Source organism: Eleutherodactylus coqui, chromosome 5, assembly GCF_035609145.1.
Source record: "Eleutherodactylus coqui strain aEleCoq1 chromosome 5, aEleCoq1.hap1, whole genome shotgun sequence".
Classification (NCBI taxonomy): domain Eukaryota; kingdom Metazoa; phylum Chordata; class Amphibia; order Anura; family Eleutherodactylidae; genus Eleutherodactylus; species Eleutherodactylus coqui.
The window spans coordinates 148,384,598-148,399,209 of NC_089841.1; the positions used below are offsets into that span (position 1 = coordinate 148,384,598).

The 14,612-nt window shown below is 42.5% G+C and overlaps 1 protein-coding gene across 4 annotated transcripts in view; it reads left to right on the forward strand.

The window, feature by feature from the left end:
* The window catches only part of GLT1D1 (glycosyltransferase 1 domain containing 1), a 91,134-nt gene that overhangs the window by 41,501 nt on the left and 35,021 nt on the right, over positions 1-14,612 (forward strand). For all 4 annotated transcript variants that reach the window (XM_066603403.1, XM_066603405.1, XM_066603402.1 and 1 more), the window contains one exon: positions 4,012-4,061. In XM_066603403.1, coding sequence (XP_066459500.1) covers positions 4,012-4,061 — 50 coding nt within the window. The remainder of the gene's footprint in view (positions 1-4,011; positions 4,062-14,612) is intronic.

The window sequence follows — 14,612 nt, forward strand, 5'->3', positions numbered from 1 at the left end:
TGCAGATGGAGACATACGTGACCAAAATGTCATTCAGACTAATCCAATGAAACACACGGTCTTCCATCTTCTTAATGCAGGTCTGTGGAATTCAGGAATCTGGTGCACTGTGTTTTCAATTGAAGAGGCTGAATTGGTCACATGCCATATTTGGGCACATGTTACTCTATCTGCAGGCATCTTGCGGACGGAACTAGAGGCTGGGAAGGGACATAGCTTACATAACCAAGAAAACGGAGCTGAGCTTCAATAAAGGACATACTAGTAAGTTGCATAAATGCATCTTTAAAGGGATTCTGTCATCAGCTTCATGCCGTCCTAACCACGGGCTGCATGAACTGGGACAGGGATGCTTGTTGCTCTCATGGGTGTTTCGATTCTGAAACACTATGATGCTTCAGTAAAAGGCACTTTTACTGCACCTGCTGCATGAAACCTAACCGCTCTTTCCCTACTTGTGTATATGGAGAGAACTGTCGGTGTTCATGGGGCTCAAAGGTGAAAGAACTGGGAATCTAGGCAGCTGCATTTCATAGTCATGGGGCTCCCTGTTCTACTGAAGTTGGCAGGCGCCACCAGCTTGACTCTTCTTGCGTTCGCATTTCACATTCATCTGTATGGAAAGTGTGCATGCAGAAATAGTGAAGTTGCTGGCACGTGCCAACTTCATGGGGGGCACAGTGGTGGAACAGGGCGCCCGATAAGTATGAAACGCAGCTTCCTTCATTCCCTTACCTTTTGAGCCTCATAATATAGTTTTTAGGCCTCAAAAGTGATGACAGTGTCCCTTTCAACTAACTTGCCTCCAAATTAGCAGTACTCATAAAAAAAAAGTTTACTGGAACACGGATAGCCTAATCTTTAGGATAATCAGTAAAAACGGGTCTTTTAAATATTTACCCAGTTCTATTGGTTTGTCCATATGGGCAGCTCAGTACCATTAATTCTTCAGATCTGTAGAGGTTCCAGTGTTGAGGTTGGACCATCAATATTTTAGGCCTTACAGTCGTAGCAAAATTACAGACCCTATGCAGCCATAATACAGCAGCCATAGAGGTGTGTAGGTTTTTCCTGCAGTATATTTCCATTTGTCCCCATTATCATAAGGCCTACAGGCCTTTTTTCTGTTGGATTGCACCTGAATCTGAATAGTGTTATGCTCTCCGAAATGCCATATTACCTAGCTATTCTCCCCTACAAGCCTTGATTCTATCGGATAAGTCCCTAAATATGGAGCATCGTAGCTCTGTGGCGTGCAAAAGTCCTGATGTACACAATAACTATTTCAGCAAACCAAAGAAATCCGTGAGTTTCCCAGTCTAGGAAATGTCATTATATTGTGTGTGCTCCAGAGGGCCATGTGAAAACTGCAATACTTCAGGCATTGTTTCACACAGATATTCATAACACTACACATGATAAACCGCTATGGTGCTTTCCGATGAGTCATTTGCTTTAAGCTTCTTTGAACAACCTGGTGGGTGAACACGATAAAACTGCATGCTGGACTTTCGTTTGGTCAGTCGTTTCCTATCCAGACTGCTATAAATAAGAGAAGCGTCAAATGGGATTTGTGATGTTAAATGAATAATTGTCGACACCTGCCAATAAGTGTTTTCTTTCTGTTGATACGCAGTGACTGCTCTTCTGACAGACTGGTGGGAGGATGCTCATTTAGCTTTTTGGATGTTATCTGTGATCAAAATTGCTTGCTGGCTTTCCAACAATCATGTTTTCATGGAGTGTCTGTGCATGTCATACTCCAGGATATGCACTGCTGCTGTAACCCATATGTCCGCTACCAATCATCTATTCTTTCAATACTGATTTAATATCTACACCACAAATTGCCTGCCAAGCCTTCTTGCCCTCTGCTTATAATTGTGTCTTGCCTTGAAGACCTTAGTATTATGAGACAGACTAGTTACTAGGGTCGTATTGCCTGACAGTCTCATTGAAAAGACTTGCACATTAGATTGCCATCAGGTCAATTATACATCATATTATTAGTACAAACAATCTATAACAATTGACAAGGCAGACTGAACTAGCAGATCAGAGACTTGTCTATAGACAAATACAAAATAGGGACTGAGCCTGGTGGAGACAAATTTTCAGCCAACCACTGCCAGAAAAAAAGTGTAACTCAAAGGGGTTTTCTAGGCAGTGCCCACTGGGGTAAACTGGGGTCGGAGCGGAAGCACTGCTCCGACCCTGTGTAGTGGCCGGTGCTTGTAATTGCAGATGCAGCTCTTATTGCAACCAATAGGACCCCAGCCTGCAATTACAAGTGCAGCCCGCATTTGACTTAAATGAGAGCCGTACCTACAATTACAAGTGCTGGCCACTATACAGGAGTTAGAGCAGTGCCTCCGCTCTAAACTTGGTGTATCCTGACGAGTGCTACCTGGATAACCCCTTTAAGCGATCGCCTTTTTTTTTTTTAACCCAATTTTTTTCCCAACTAAATGGAATAAATTGACGTCTGCCTCATTGGCGTTTTCTTTGCCTTACTCTCGATCAACAAGGGCAGGGGGTGGAAACAGGCTGAACTGGATGGACATTTGTCGTTTTTTCAGCTATGTTTCGTCTATATCAGTTGTTGGCCATTTTGACCTACTGAAACAGTCAATATTGGCCCTAAATTTTCATCTCTTGTTCACATGATGGTGTTTAAAAGAGGATCCTCAGCAGAAACTGAAACTTAATTTTCTGCTGCCGGTGTGCCAGGGCATCCGTACGAGGTTTAGTCCTATTTACCTGAGCTAATTCATGACTCTTCTGTGCAGAATCTGCAAGAAGAATGAACATGCTTATTCAGGGTAATTTGTTTTTCCCTTATCTGTAGCATGGACCACAAACTGCATGGATTTTTCCCCTAGTCTATTTGAATTGGGTATAAATTGCCACAATCACTTGTATTGGATAAATCATGTTAGCAGATTCAATGAGAATTTAGACACTGGAACTGCACCTAAATTTTTATTACCGTATATACTCGAGTATAAGCGAAGTTTTTCAGCACATTTTTTGTGCTGAAAAAGTCCCCCCTCGATTTATACTCGAGTGTATATAAAAACAAACCAAAAAACAAAACGCAGTACTCACCTCCTAGCCGGCGTCTGTGTCCCGGCGGTGCGGCATGCTGCATGAGACTTCTCCCCACTGTCATCTTCCTGCTTGGCTTTGATTTGCCCCGCCGTCAGCGCTGTGTAAGGAACCGCTGTGATTCGATTGAGCGCCAGCCAATCACAGCCGGCGCTCAATCATTCACAGCCATTCAGTGAATGACATCACTGAATGGCTGTGATTAGTTTATCGAGAGCCGGCTGTGATTGGCTGGTGCTCGATCCAGTCACAGTGCTTACTTATACAGTGCTGACGGCGGGGGAATTCAAAGCCGAGCAGGGAGAATTCTCGAGCAGCTTGCCGCACCGCCTGGGGAGACCATCACGCTGGGACACAGACGCCAGCTGATATGTGAATGTTGCGGGGGGGGAGGGGGTTTCTCCTAGTCTATACTCAAGTCAATAAGTTTTACCAGGTTTTTTTGTAATAAAACTTATTGACTCGGCTAATACTCGAGTATATACGGTAAATCCAAAACAAGCTGCACACAATTTAGTCCTATGCCTAAAATCTTGGTGTCAGACATGGCGGAATCGATCAGCTCAGAGTTAGATGTGCACTGTGCTGGCAGTAGAGACAGGCAGAACAGCTGGGCAGTGGTCACACCATGCCATTACCCTGTAGAGTTGATTAGTACATGGTGGTAGGGTTGCATGCACTGTACTTAATTAGTGCCATATTCTACTAAGGCGAGGTAACTAGTCTGGCTTAAAAAAGTACTTGCTTAATCCAAATGTGTCACTGATAATCTGCAAAGTAATTTTTAATCACAACAACTCACAGTAAATGTTATTAACTAGTAGTTCTTCCACTTTCTGTACTGTGCGTTATGCTTCTGTTCCTTCACTTACTGCCAATTTAACAACGTACACTTTCTCCTAGAGTGGCACGAAAGGAAACCCAGTATCTGCTTGGCTATTATCGGGCCGATGGTAAGTATTTCCTTCATTTATGGTTAAGTGAGCACTTTATAAATTAAAGCAAAGCATTTTTTTATTTTGGAACAGAAAGATACACATTTTGTCTAAAATGATTTAATAATTTGAACCACAAAACATATTTGCATTGTATTCACAGATTTATCCTATAGACCTCGTTCACACGGGCGACAAAGTCACACGATTTTGTCACGTTACTACAATGCTACAAATGGCACGTATGTGTAGCCCATGTTTTCCTATGGGTTAATTCACACATGCGATGTTTTGTAGCTTGCGACATCTTGACACAAAAACCTCATGGGTCCCGTGATATGCACACAACTTGTGAGGTGTTGTAGCCCATCTTTCCCTATGGAGCCTTCCTCTCTGTTGCATCGCACGAAAATGTGATTTTTATGCGTTGCGATGCAACCTTGACAGTAGGAAATCCTACTGTCAAAGCTATAATCTAAGCCCTAGCTGCAGGAAAAAATTTAAAAAGTATACACCACCTTGGAAGCACTGTCCTGGGCTCCGCTGCAGCTTCTCCCTAATCCCCGCCTCAAAGAATCATAGAATGGTAGAGTGTGAAGGAACCTCCAGGGTCATCCTGTCCAAGCCCCTAGCTCAGTACAGGATTCACTAAATCATCCCAGACAGATATTTGTCCAGCCTTTGTTTGAACACTTCCATTGAAGGAGAACTCACTGGAAGCGCTGCCTCTGATTGGCTGACACGTAGCCAATCACAGCCAGTGCTCAATGAACCAATCACAGCTATTCATCAAGCACTGGCTTTGATTGGCTAAGCGTCAGCTTTTATTGTTTGTGGGAGATCATAAGCAACGAGTTGAATGGAGCCCATTTGCGTGATCATAGTAAAACAGCATGAAAACAGAGCATGCTGCATTTTCCGCGTGTGAAATCTGCAAATCGAATTAAATCACATCTGCAGGTGTTAAATTCAATTAAATTGACTGCAGATGGCCAATGATTCCCTATGGGCAAACTTGACTGCGTATCTCACCCACGGTAAAACGCGCGGATTTGTTAATTCTATTTTTCTAGTGGACATGAGGCCTTAGTGTGTTTTTCTTTGTTTTTTTCCCCCCCCATTTTGTATGTCCCTGGGGACTTGAACCAAAATAAGCTATAATAATGCATCGCAGTACTTCTGTAGCGCTCACAGGCCATGGCAGGCCTAGATGCCATTGTCTGGCATCTAGTTGCCCTCGCAACCCATCAGCTCTCTGCAGTTTTACATAATGGAGGGCTGATGCTATCACAGAGGTAACCTGCTTTCTCTGGGAATCCTTTACATGCCGTGATCTACATTGATTGCAGCATGTTAGGGGTTAACAGCAGGGATCCTTGCTGTTGCAGCAGTAGACCAGGTATCAGTCACAGCCAGATCCCGCTGCGGCTGGTGTGTACTTTGGCTTCTGAGTCCGTGCATCCACAAGACACAAGTTTACGTCCTGTTGCATTAAGTGCCATGCACCAGGACATAAACTTACAAGGTTAAAGGAGTTCTCTGATTTAGAAAACCCATTTTCATATACCATAATACATGGGGTCTCCCATTCACCTCCTCCTCCTATTAATCAGAGACATGGCTCAAGGTGGAAGTGCCTCGTGCTTATTATAGCATATTGATTTAATTAAGAATTGCATGGTGGCACTGTGGGGGAATTGCCATGCTCGTGGCATGGGGTTCTTGCAGGTCCCAGTAGTAAGACGCCCGACTATCAGCTCTAAGTCAGTGGAGCCTTCTAACAAGAATGATTGCCAGAGTGGACAAACCCGTTAAACAATCCTAAACAAACTAGTTTTGGCAAGGATCACATTTTGCTGCATGTATTTAAGATATTCGAGGCATTTTGTGCTCCTCTCCCAGAGAACCCCTTGACCCCCTTTCTTGAAGTTTGTTCGTTCTCTTATAAATGTAAATATAATTTGATGTTGGCTCATTTGCTCTTTCTACTGTAATTTCACGACATATGTTTTCATTTTACAATATAGGATATCCAATTTTCTCTTGTGCTTTTCTTTACACTCTGCTACACAAAATTATTTACAAGTGAAGTGGCATGGAAGATAAATGGGAAATGGTAGAATGCTCACAACACTTTCCATTAGTATAATATGCTTGCTGCCTAAATAATTATTCAACTTATTTGTATTGTTTGTTGAGTGTTTTCCTCAGCATGTTGGGCACATGAAAGCTAAAGCCTTAATAACTATATTCTCTTCATGAAAGGACAAACTCCTTCCTCACGTAGGCTAATTCTAGCTGTCTGACCTCCGGAGCTATTATGTGATCGGTGTAATGGTGTGATCTAATCAGAGTGTATTTCTTCTATTGACTCCCATGTAACGCACGAGAGCGCTGTCTGTTGCTTGCAGCTCATCCTTCAGCTCTGCCCTAGTAAGGGACAACTGGCCATCTTTATAATGGCACCTTTCAGGTAAACGGACATTTGGGAGCATGTGGATGACTTGGACTCTGACCCAAAGCTGAATGTTTACGTTTTACCCAGGGTAACTTTTAAAATGGACTGTATGGCATGTTCTGAGAAATTGGGTCGACAGCAGTTGTGACCGGGAAAGAGACCACCATACCTGCTTATGAGGTGATCACTTTATCACTTTTTGTTGTTGGTATCCTATAGCATTTATTCTCAGGGTGTACGTACACATAGCGGCTGTGCTGCAAAAATCGCATGTAGTTTACCGTGTATTGTTATGGTTTTGCAGCACATAAGGTGAAGCACATGGCCTTTATGTTCTTCCCCAGTACTTGCAGCAATACTGCAGAAAACTGCATCTAGAACCACGGTGTATGGGCCCTCACTGCCCTTCATTTGGGTGTATGAGATTGTTACAAAATTGCAGCAGTACACACTACCTTTGTTTCTTAAGGCCTCTTTCTCATGGACATATGCAATTTTGGACCATAAAAAAACTGTTTTATGTTCATGTTGGACTCTGGCTAGCCTACATTTATTATTAAAGAGTTACACTAGACCTGTCAGTTTTATAATAGGAAATTGCTTGGCATTCCACATCTACTCTGTGTATGTAGCTGCCAGACCTACTACAATGACTAAGGCCTGTGCTACCAGACATGCTCAATCATCTCCGTTCCTTAGTCTACCTCCTCCTCTTTGATAGAACCCAAACCCAATCCACACGGAGTCAGGATAGTCCTACAATTAAGCACAACATCACTAACTGGTAAAATCAAGGAGGTTAAAATCGATGTGGGTCTCTTGCAGCAGGACCAGCAGAATCTTCAAGGTCAGGTTGGTGAGGCTGAGGGACATATTTCTCAATAGGAAGACAACATAGCTCCTATTCCTGCTAAGGTGACAGAATTGCCGAAATCTGCAAACCTATGTAGATGATATGAAAAACAGGTTGCGTAGCAATAATCTTCGCATTCTTGGTCTGCCAGAGCACGCCGAGGGTCAAAACCCATGCAAATTTATGGAAGAGTGGCTAAAAAAAGACCTTCTTCTGGAAGCTTTATTCTCTGTTGCATTTGACATTAAGATGGCTCACGGGGTCCCAACGCATAATCCACTTTTGAGTGTCCCACCAAAACTGATGTTGGCCCACTTAGTAGCAAAGATAGGGATGCTGCTCTACAGGCAGGCAGTTGCAAATGAACTTAGTCAATGATGCTGTTATCTCCGTATTTCATATTTTTCGGTTGCCCTTCAAAAGACCAGAGCATTCTTTACGCGTATTAAACACCACCTGCGGGACGCTTCTATACAATACTCTATGGTATACACGGCTCTCCTATTCATCATCCACAATGACCAGGCTATCTTCTTTTCTACTCCCAAACAAGCTAGTGACTAGCTTAATGGACTACTGCAATCACCCAGGGTATCTGGAGGGGGTGGGATGTTACAAGGGTATGACAATGTTTTTCTTGTTTTGCTGTGAACCCATGGAGGCTGTCCAACCTATGTTATAAGGGTTCCTTAACCTCTCGAGGGCCGTAATTCTATTAGATTGTGCCAGTTTACAATAACATTTCATGAGTAGACTCTACTCCAATATTTAATTTCATGTACCAATTATTGGTGCTATAATTCTCTCACTTAAAGGGGTTGTCCCGCGGCAGCAAGTGGGTCTATACACTTCTGTATGGCCATAATAATGCACTTTGTAATGTACATTGTGCATTAATTATGAGCCATACAGAAGTTATAAAAAGTTTTATACTTACCTGCTCCGTTGCTGGCGTCCTCGTTCCCATGGAGCCGACTAATTTTCGCCCTCCGATGGCCAAATTAGCCGCGCTTGCGCAGTCCGGGTCTTCTGCAGTCTTCTATGGGGCCGCTCGTGTAGAATGCCGGCTCCGTGTAGCTCCGCCCCGTCACGTGCCGATTCCAGCCAATCAGGAGGCTGGAATCGGCAATGGACCGCACAGAAGCCCTGCGGTCCACGGAGACAGAGGATCCCGGCGGCCATCTTCAGCAGGTAAGTATGAAGACGCCGGACCGCCGGGATTCAGGTAAGCGCTGTGCGGGTTGTTTTTTTAACCCCTGCATCGGGGTTGTCTCTGCTATCCATGTGGATGGAGTTGGTTAACTCTGTTGTCCCATTCAACTACATAGTTTAGAAAGGACGCCGTTGTCCCGAAAAATTTGACCAAGTATGGGACATGTGTGGTGCAACTCTCCTCTTATTTAATATTCTCCACAATCACTTTCCTCATTTGTCAGCTTTCCAGGGGCCTTCCCTCTAATTGCCATGTCTTGAGACGGGACCCGTCATCTCCCGGGTTCGTTCTTCTATTTATAATTGTTTTGCTCTAATCACTGTTGGTTGAGTTTAACCCCTTAGTGACGGAGCTTTTTTGCTTTTTTCCATTTTTGTTTTTTCCTACTCCCTTTTAAAAAATCGTAGCTCCTTTATTTATCCATCGACGTCGCTGTCTGATGTCTTGTTTTTTGCGGGACGAGTTGTATTTTTCAATGGCACTATTTATTGTACCATATAATTTACTGAAAAACTTTTTAAAAATTCTTAGCGGAGAGAAATGGAAAAAAAACGACATTCCACCATCTTTCGGTGCGTCCTGTTTCTACAGCACACAAATTGCAACAAAAACGACCTGATATTTTTATTTTTTATGGGTCAGTATGATTGCTACGATACCAAACTTGTATAGTATTTTTTTTGCTGTAGTACTTTTATATTTTTTTTTTTTTAAGATATTTAATTTTTTTCAATTATTTTCTGCGGTCATTTTGTGCGCGCAATACCTTTTTTAAATTTTTTTGTCGACGTAGTTGAGTGAGGGCTCATTTTTTGCGGGATGTCCTGAAGTTTCCGATAGTATCAATTTGGAATACATACGACTTTTTGATCGCTTTTTATTGCCTTTTTTCTGGGAGACAGGGTAACTAAAAAAGTGTATTTCTGGCATTCTTTATTTTTGTTTTCAGACGACGTTCACCGTGCGGGAAAAATAATGCACTACTTTGATAGATTGGACTTTTACGGACGCGGCAATATCAAATACATATTTTTATTTTATGATTTTGATTTTTTAATAATGGATATGGCAAAAGGGGGGTGATTTAAACTTTTATAACTTTTTTTTTTTTTTAAACAATTAAAAAACTTTATTGATTATTTTTTTTACATTACTTTGAAGTCCCCCTGGGGGACTTTAACATGCGATGCTTTGATCGCTCCTGCAGTATGACGTAATGCTATAGCACTACGTCATACTGCTTTTTTACAGGCAGTCTTTCAAGCCACCCTGTGTGGATGGCTTGATAGGCAGTCTGCTAAGGCAGCCCTGGGGCCATTCATTAGGCCCCCGGCTGCCATGACACCTGCACGGCTCCCCCGATCTCACCGCAGGGGGGCCGTGCGGGACCCCCGAACAGCGCTCGGGGGATTTTAAATGTCGCTGTCAGAATTGACAGCGGCATTTAAAGGGTTAATAGCAATGAACGGCCGAGCGCGGCTATTGTCCGCGGGTGTCAGCTGTAATAAACAGCTGATGCCCGCGCTGTATGGAGGGAGATAGCGGCGCTACCTCCATACACGTCCTGCAACAGCAGGACGTAGTTTTACGATAGGGCTGTCACTAAGGGGTTAATACTCTTCCTTCTCTGTCTAGACCGCTTTGCAGGCCAAGAAAATGACGAGTTGCTCTTTATACCTTGTCATTGTATCCTACTTTTTTGCGGATTTGACTAGTTACCTTTTTTTCCCTTTTTTACATTCCTTGTATACTCAAATTGTCATGTACTGTGTGGTACTTCTGTGTGATGTTCATACCTCAATAAAAGGAGTTTAAAAAATGGACTGAATACGGACAGAAAATACAACCATGTGACTGGGCCTAGATACTCTAATGTAACGATATATATTTGGTAACAGGTTCTCTTCCGAGCAATCAACAAGGCTTTGCTCACACTTCCATTGGGAAGCCTCTGCTGCAGATACTGCCATAGCTGAAAGAAGAATAGAACATCTTGAATTGCTTATTCTTCGCATCAGATTGACGCACCCCACAGTGGACCCCATCATAAGCCAGTGGGTTCTGTTGTGCAATGGATCAGGCAATGGAGTGGGTTTTTGCAAGTTATGGGTACTTGATGGATGCAGATAGAACATTGATCCAGGGATTGATATATTTGGAGTCAGGAAGGATATTTTTTTCAATATTAGGGACTTCCTGTTTTTTTGGTTTATTTTGCCTTTCTCTGAATCAACAAGGTAGTATAGTATTATAGGTTGGACCAGAAGGACGCACGCAAAGACAAAGCCTACCTATTAAAGCATAGTGTAAAGATAAAGGAAGAATGTCACACAACACTGGCAATAAACATTTCTACAGCCCTCACCAACCTTTTTTACTATGCGATTAGTGGTTATAGAGAACATGAAACCTCCTGAGTCCGGAGCAAAGCAGAAAGAAGAACTGATGCTTCTTTATTAAATTAAGTATTGCTTCTTATATTGATCCTTTATTACCATATTTTTAGTATCCTGACTGTCACACTTGTTCATGCTATTCCAATATAGTACAGCAACATTTTGGCAATATTAAGAGTCCATTCACACGTTGCCGATTTGTTGCAGATTTTTGGGGGGTTAGGTATAAGTCTGCAGCAGATTTCACCTCCTCAGTTGAATTTAAATTGAAGGGATGAAAGCTATTGAAGATTTGCACCAAAAGCCAAAGCAGTTTACCAACGTGTGAATGCACCCTTAGATCCTATAGATTTGCCTAATAAAGCACTGACAGAATGTGTTCACACTCCATGAAGCTCCAGTGCCAAGATATAGGACTTCCCTAAATTTTGCTTTGGCACTCATTTGTTATATCAAGTGACTTGCCTTTTTAATTTCAACATGTTGGGTGTTGATGATATGATTTTACAGGCTCACTCTCCCCCCTCCCAAAAAATAAGTCTGTTCTCTCCTCAGCATCATATGGACATGAATGAGCGCTAACAGAAGGCTGTGAATTTGCACAGGTTAGTTATTGATCTATTTTGTTGACTATAGATGTGTGACGGCCTTTTGTGCTCATTGCAGTAAGTAACCTCAGAATAGTTTTCAGACTAAGCCACATTGAGTGAAATTCAAAGCGATAAAAGACTGGTTGACCCTCTCCCCCTCCATGAAAGAGAATATATTTTGGGCTTAGTTGTACTTGAGTGTCACTCTGAAGTAGAACAGGGCCTTTAGTGGCTAACCAGCTCGGGGAATGAAAGACTTGAGAAAGTAAATCTCTTGTCAAAAGATATTCTTAGTTTAAAGCATGTACCATCCAAAAGTGTTCATTCCTGTGTTACATACTAATGAAATCACAGTGTAAAATTCACTATCCCAAATGCCATGAAAACTTTTTAGTATTTTTTTTTTCTACTCCATCAAACCGTTTTATTGCATTAAATTCAAAACCGGTTAAACTGAGTTGGATATTCTTCAAAAAGGGACTCGATTCTTCCTTCTTGTATTTTTGTGCTGTATTTGCTCAGGTGGGCAGAAGATTGGCATATTTATTTAGTTTGTGTTTTTAGACATTTTGGGATACATAGCCTAATGGAAGCGAGAGCACAAGAAATACTACAGATGAGAGTGAAATTATTTGATGCTACGGAGCGTCCTATACAGCAGTAAGGAGGTTAATAAATATTTGTCTAGTGATACTGAACGAGGAGTTCAACCCAGGTGTCCCATTGAGGTTGGGGAATCACTTAGATGCCGCGGAAAATCCGCAGCATCTATAGTAGTAGCAAAGGGGATGTGATTTTGAAAATCTTGTCGACAAGCTTCGGGAATAATCCGCACCAAACCCGTGCGGAAATTTACATGTAGTGCGGAATTCAATTCTGCAGCATGTCAATTTTATCATCGTTTCCTCTGTGACACAATTCACGCCTTTTCTCAATGAGCGGTGAATTCTGCATAGGAATATGCGATAAAACCTTCAAAATCCACATCAAATGGTGCAGGTTAGGAGGCAGGGCTTCTGCCCATCTGCAGCATAATGCCCGCTGCGGACATCCCGCTACAATTCAGCCCTGGTGTGAACCCAGCCTTGCATCTCTCACACAGTCCTTCTGTCTCAGGTGTAGTTTGTATTACCGCTCTGTATTTATGATCTTCTCCCTGACAGTGCAGGATGTAAAAAGCTTATGGGTGGCACTAAAAGGGTTAAGAGAGCTTAAGTATTTTTGTGTAATGCATTTTTTTTACATGTTTTTTTTATGAGGCCGTCTTCACACCTGGGAGCCATATATTTATTGTTAAAAAAAAAGGAATTCAACAACAAATTCTATCTTCGCCAGTAACTGTGAAAACTGATTATTTAGCATCAGGCAGTACCACAGAGCTTCCATTAACACTTACTACTAATGAATTGATTAATGAGCAAGCTATGAATGGAGATGTAGCCTGTTGTGCTGACACCTTGAGAATGTCGCAAAGTTTTAAACACACATAATAAAATTATTAAAAAATGTTTGTGCTTTATTCAAACAATATATACGTCACTCACTGGTGTTCATGTTCCTGTATGTATGAAAAATAACTTGAATCTTTAGATCCTACTACTAAAAACAATATAAAGAGTGTTGAGAGTCCACCGTTAATAGATCCAAATCTCAATTCAAGCCTATTGGAACAAAGAAAACGCCCACACCAGAATATACCCCAAAACACATGAGCCCCAGAACCTCAATGTAACATCATGTTCCTGTAAGGTTATAAATGCACATAGAAGTGCCTGTGACTGTCTCATTCAAGGCTGGGACGAGGAGTAGGCAACCGCCAAGGGTTAAAGCTAGCCTCAAATGGGACGGGTAACATTTTTATGATTTCTATATAATTAGCGCTTCCATCAGTGAGGGAAGCTCCTATTGCTACAGGGATCCTGGGTAGCAGTGAGCATGCTTTGAAGTGCTCCTCCCTACGCAGCTGGTCCTTGTTTGGGTGCTTGCACTGCACTGAGTTCTGACTCCACTCATGTCAAGACATAGTGTTCAGTGGTGGCATGCAAAGCTTTTTTTTCTTATATTGTCGGAGGTCTGAAAGGGGACTGGGGTTATATTCATTATGTCGTCTGATCTGGGGTCTATTTTAATTATGGGTGTATCTTAATTTTGCGGTCGGATATGGGGACCTTTATTCATTTTCGGGACATCAAGAGTTCTGTATTAATTGAGGTCTGATCTGGGGGCCACTGCAAAATTTGCAACAGGACTTCCAAGTTAATGTGTGTCAGGGCTCGAACCTAGGATCTCCACAATCCAGGACTTGGACAGCACTTTGCTGAACACCTAGACATGCTCCTGTGTCTTTCCCTGACTAGCTCTACCATCTGTTTTCCTGTCCTAGCCACCCTACCACTAATTGGGACTTCGTAAAAAAACAACCTGATCCTGCCTCAGATTCAGCGTGTGATTATTGTTCTCCAAGCCGTGATCAAGCTCTTTCTGCCTGCTCCTCTGCTATCTTACTGAGATCTTGGGGTACTGACCTCTGGCTTCCCTTCTGACTACGCTACCCGCCTCCTCCATTTATACTGCAAACTGAGACCTCCCATTGCAGACTCCTGGCTCTTTTTTGACTACTCTCCAGACCTGTGAGCGCTACATCTGAGGCTCCAACCTAGTGCCTGAAACTGCTGCAATGTGTTTATATATAATACTTGTGTCTCCTTTTGTGACAGAGGGGCTTTTTGGCCCCATCAGAATCCAGGGCCCAGGTGTAGCTGCTACTTCTGCATCCACTGTAGCTGTGCTCTAAGTCAAAGATGTTTTAGCAGCAAATTCTGTAGTCTTTGGGAGAAATTGCCAGGATGGTGTCTGGGCAAAATGGAGTAGAGAAGTGAGCCGCCAGCTACAATTTATTTGTTTTGCTTTCTTTAGAGATTAATGTGTATTTTTAACTGATTCTGGGGGTTTAGTGGTGGTGCTTGGAGGGGGGGGGGGGGGGGATTTTGCCTATCCTGCTTTGGGCACGATATTGCTTTGTCCTGGCTCTGGTATTATTCGTCTAAATGGAGCTTACA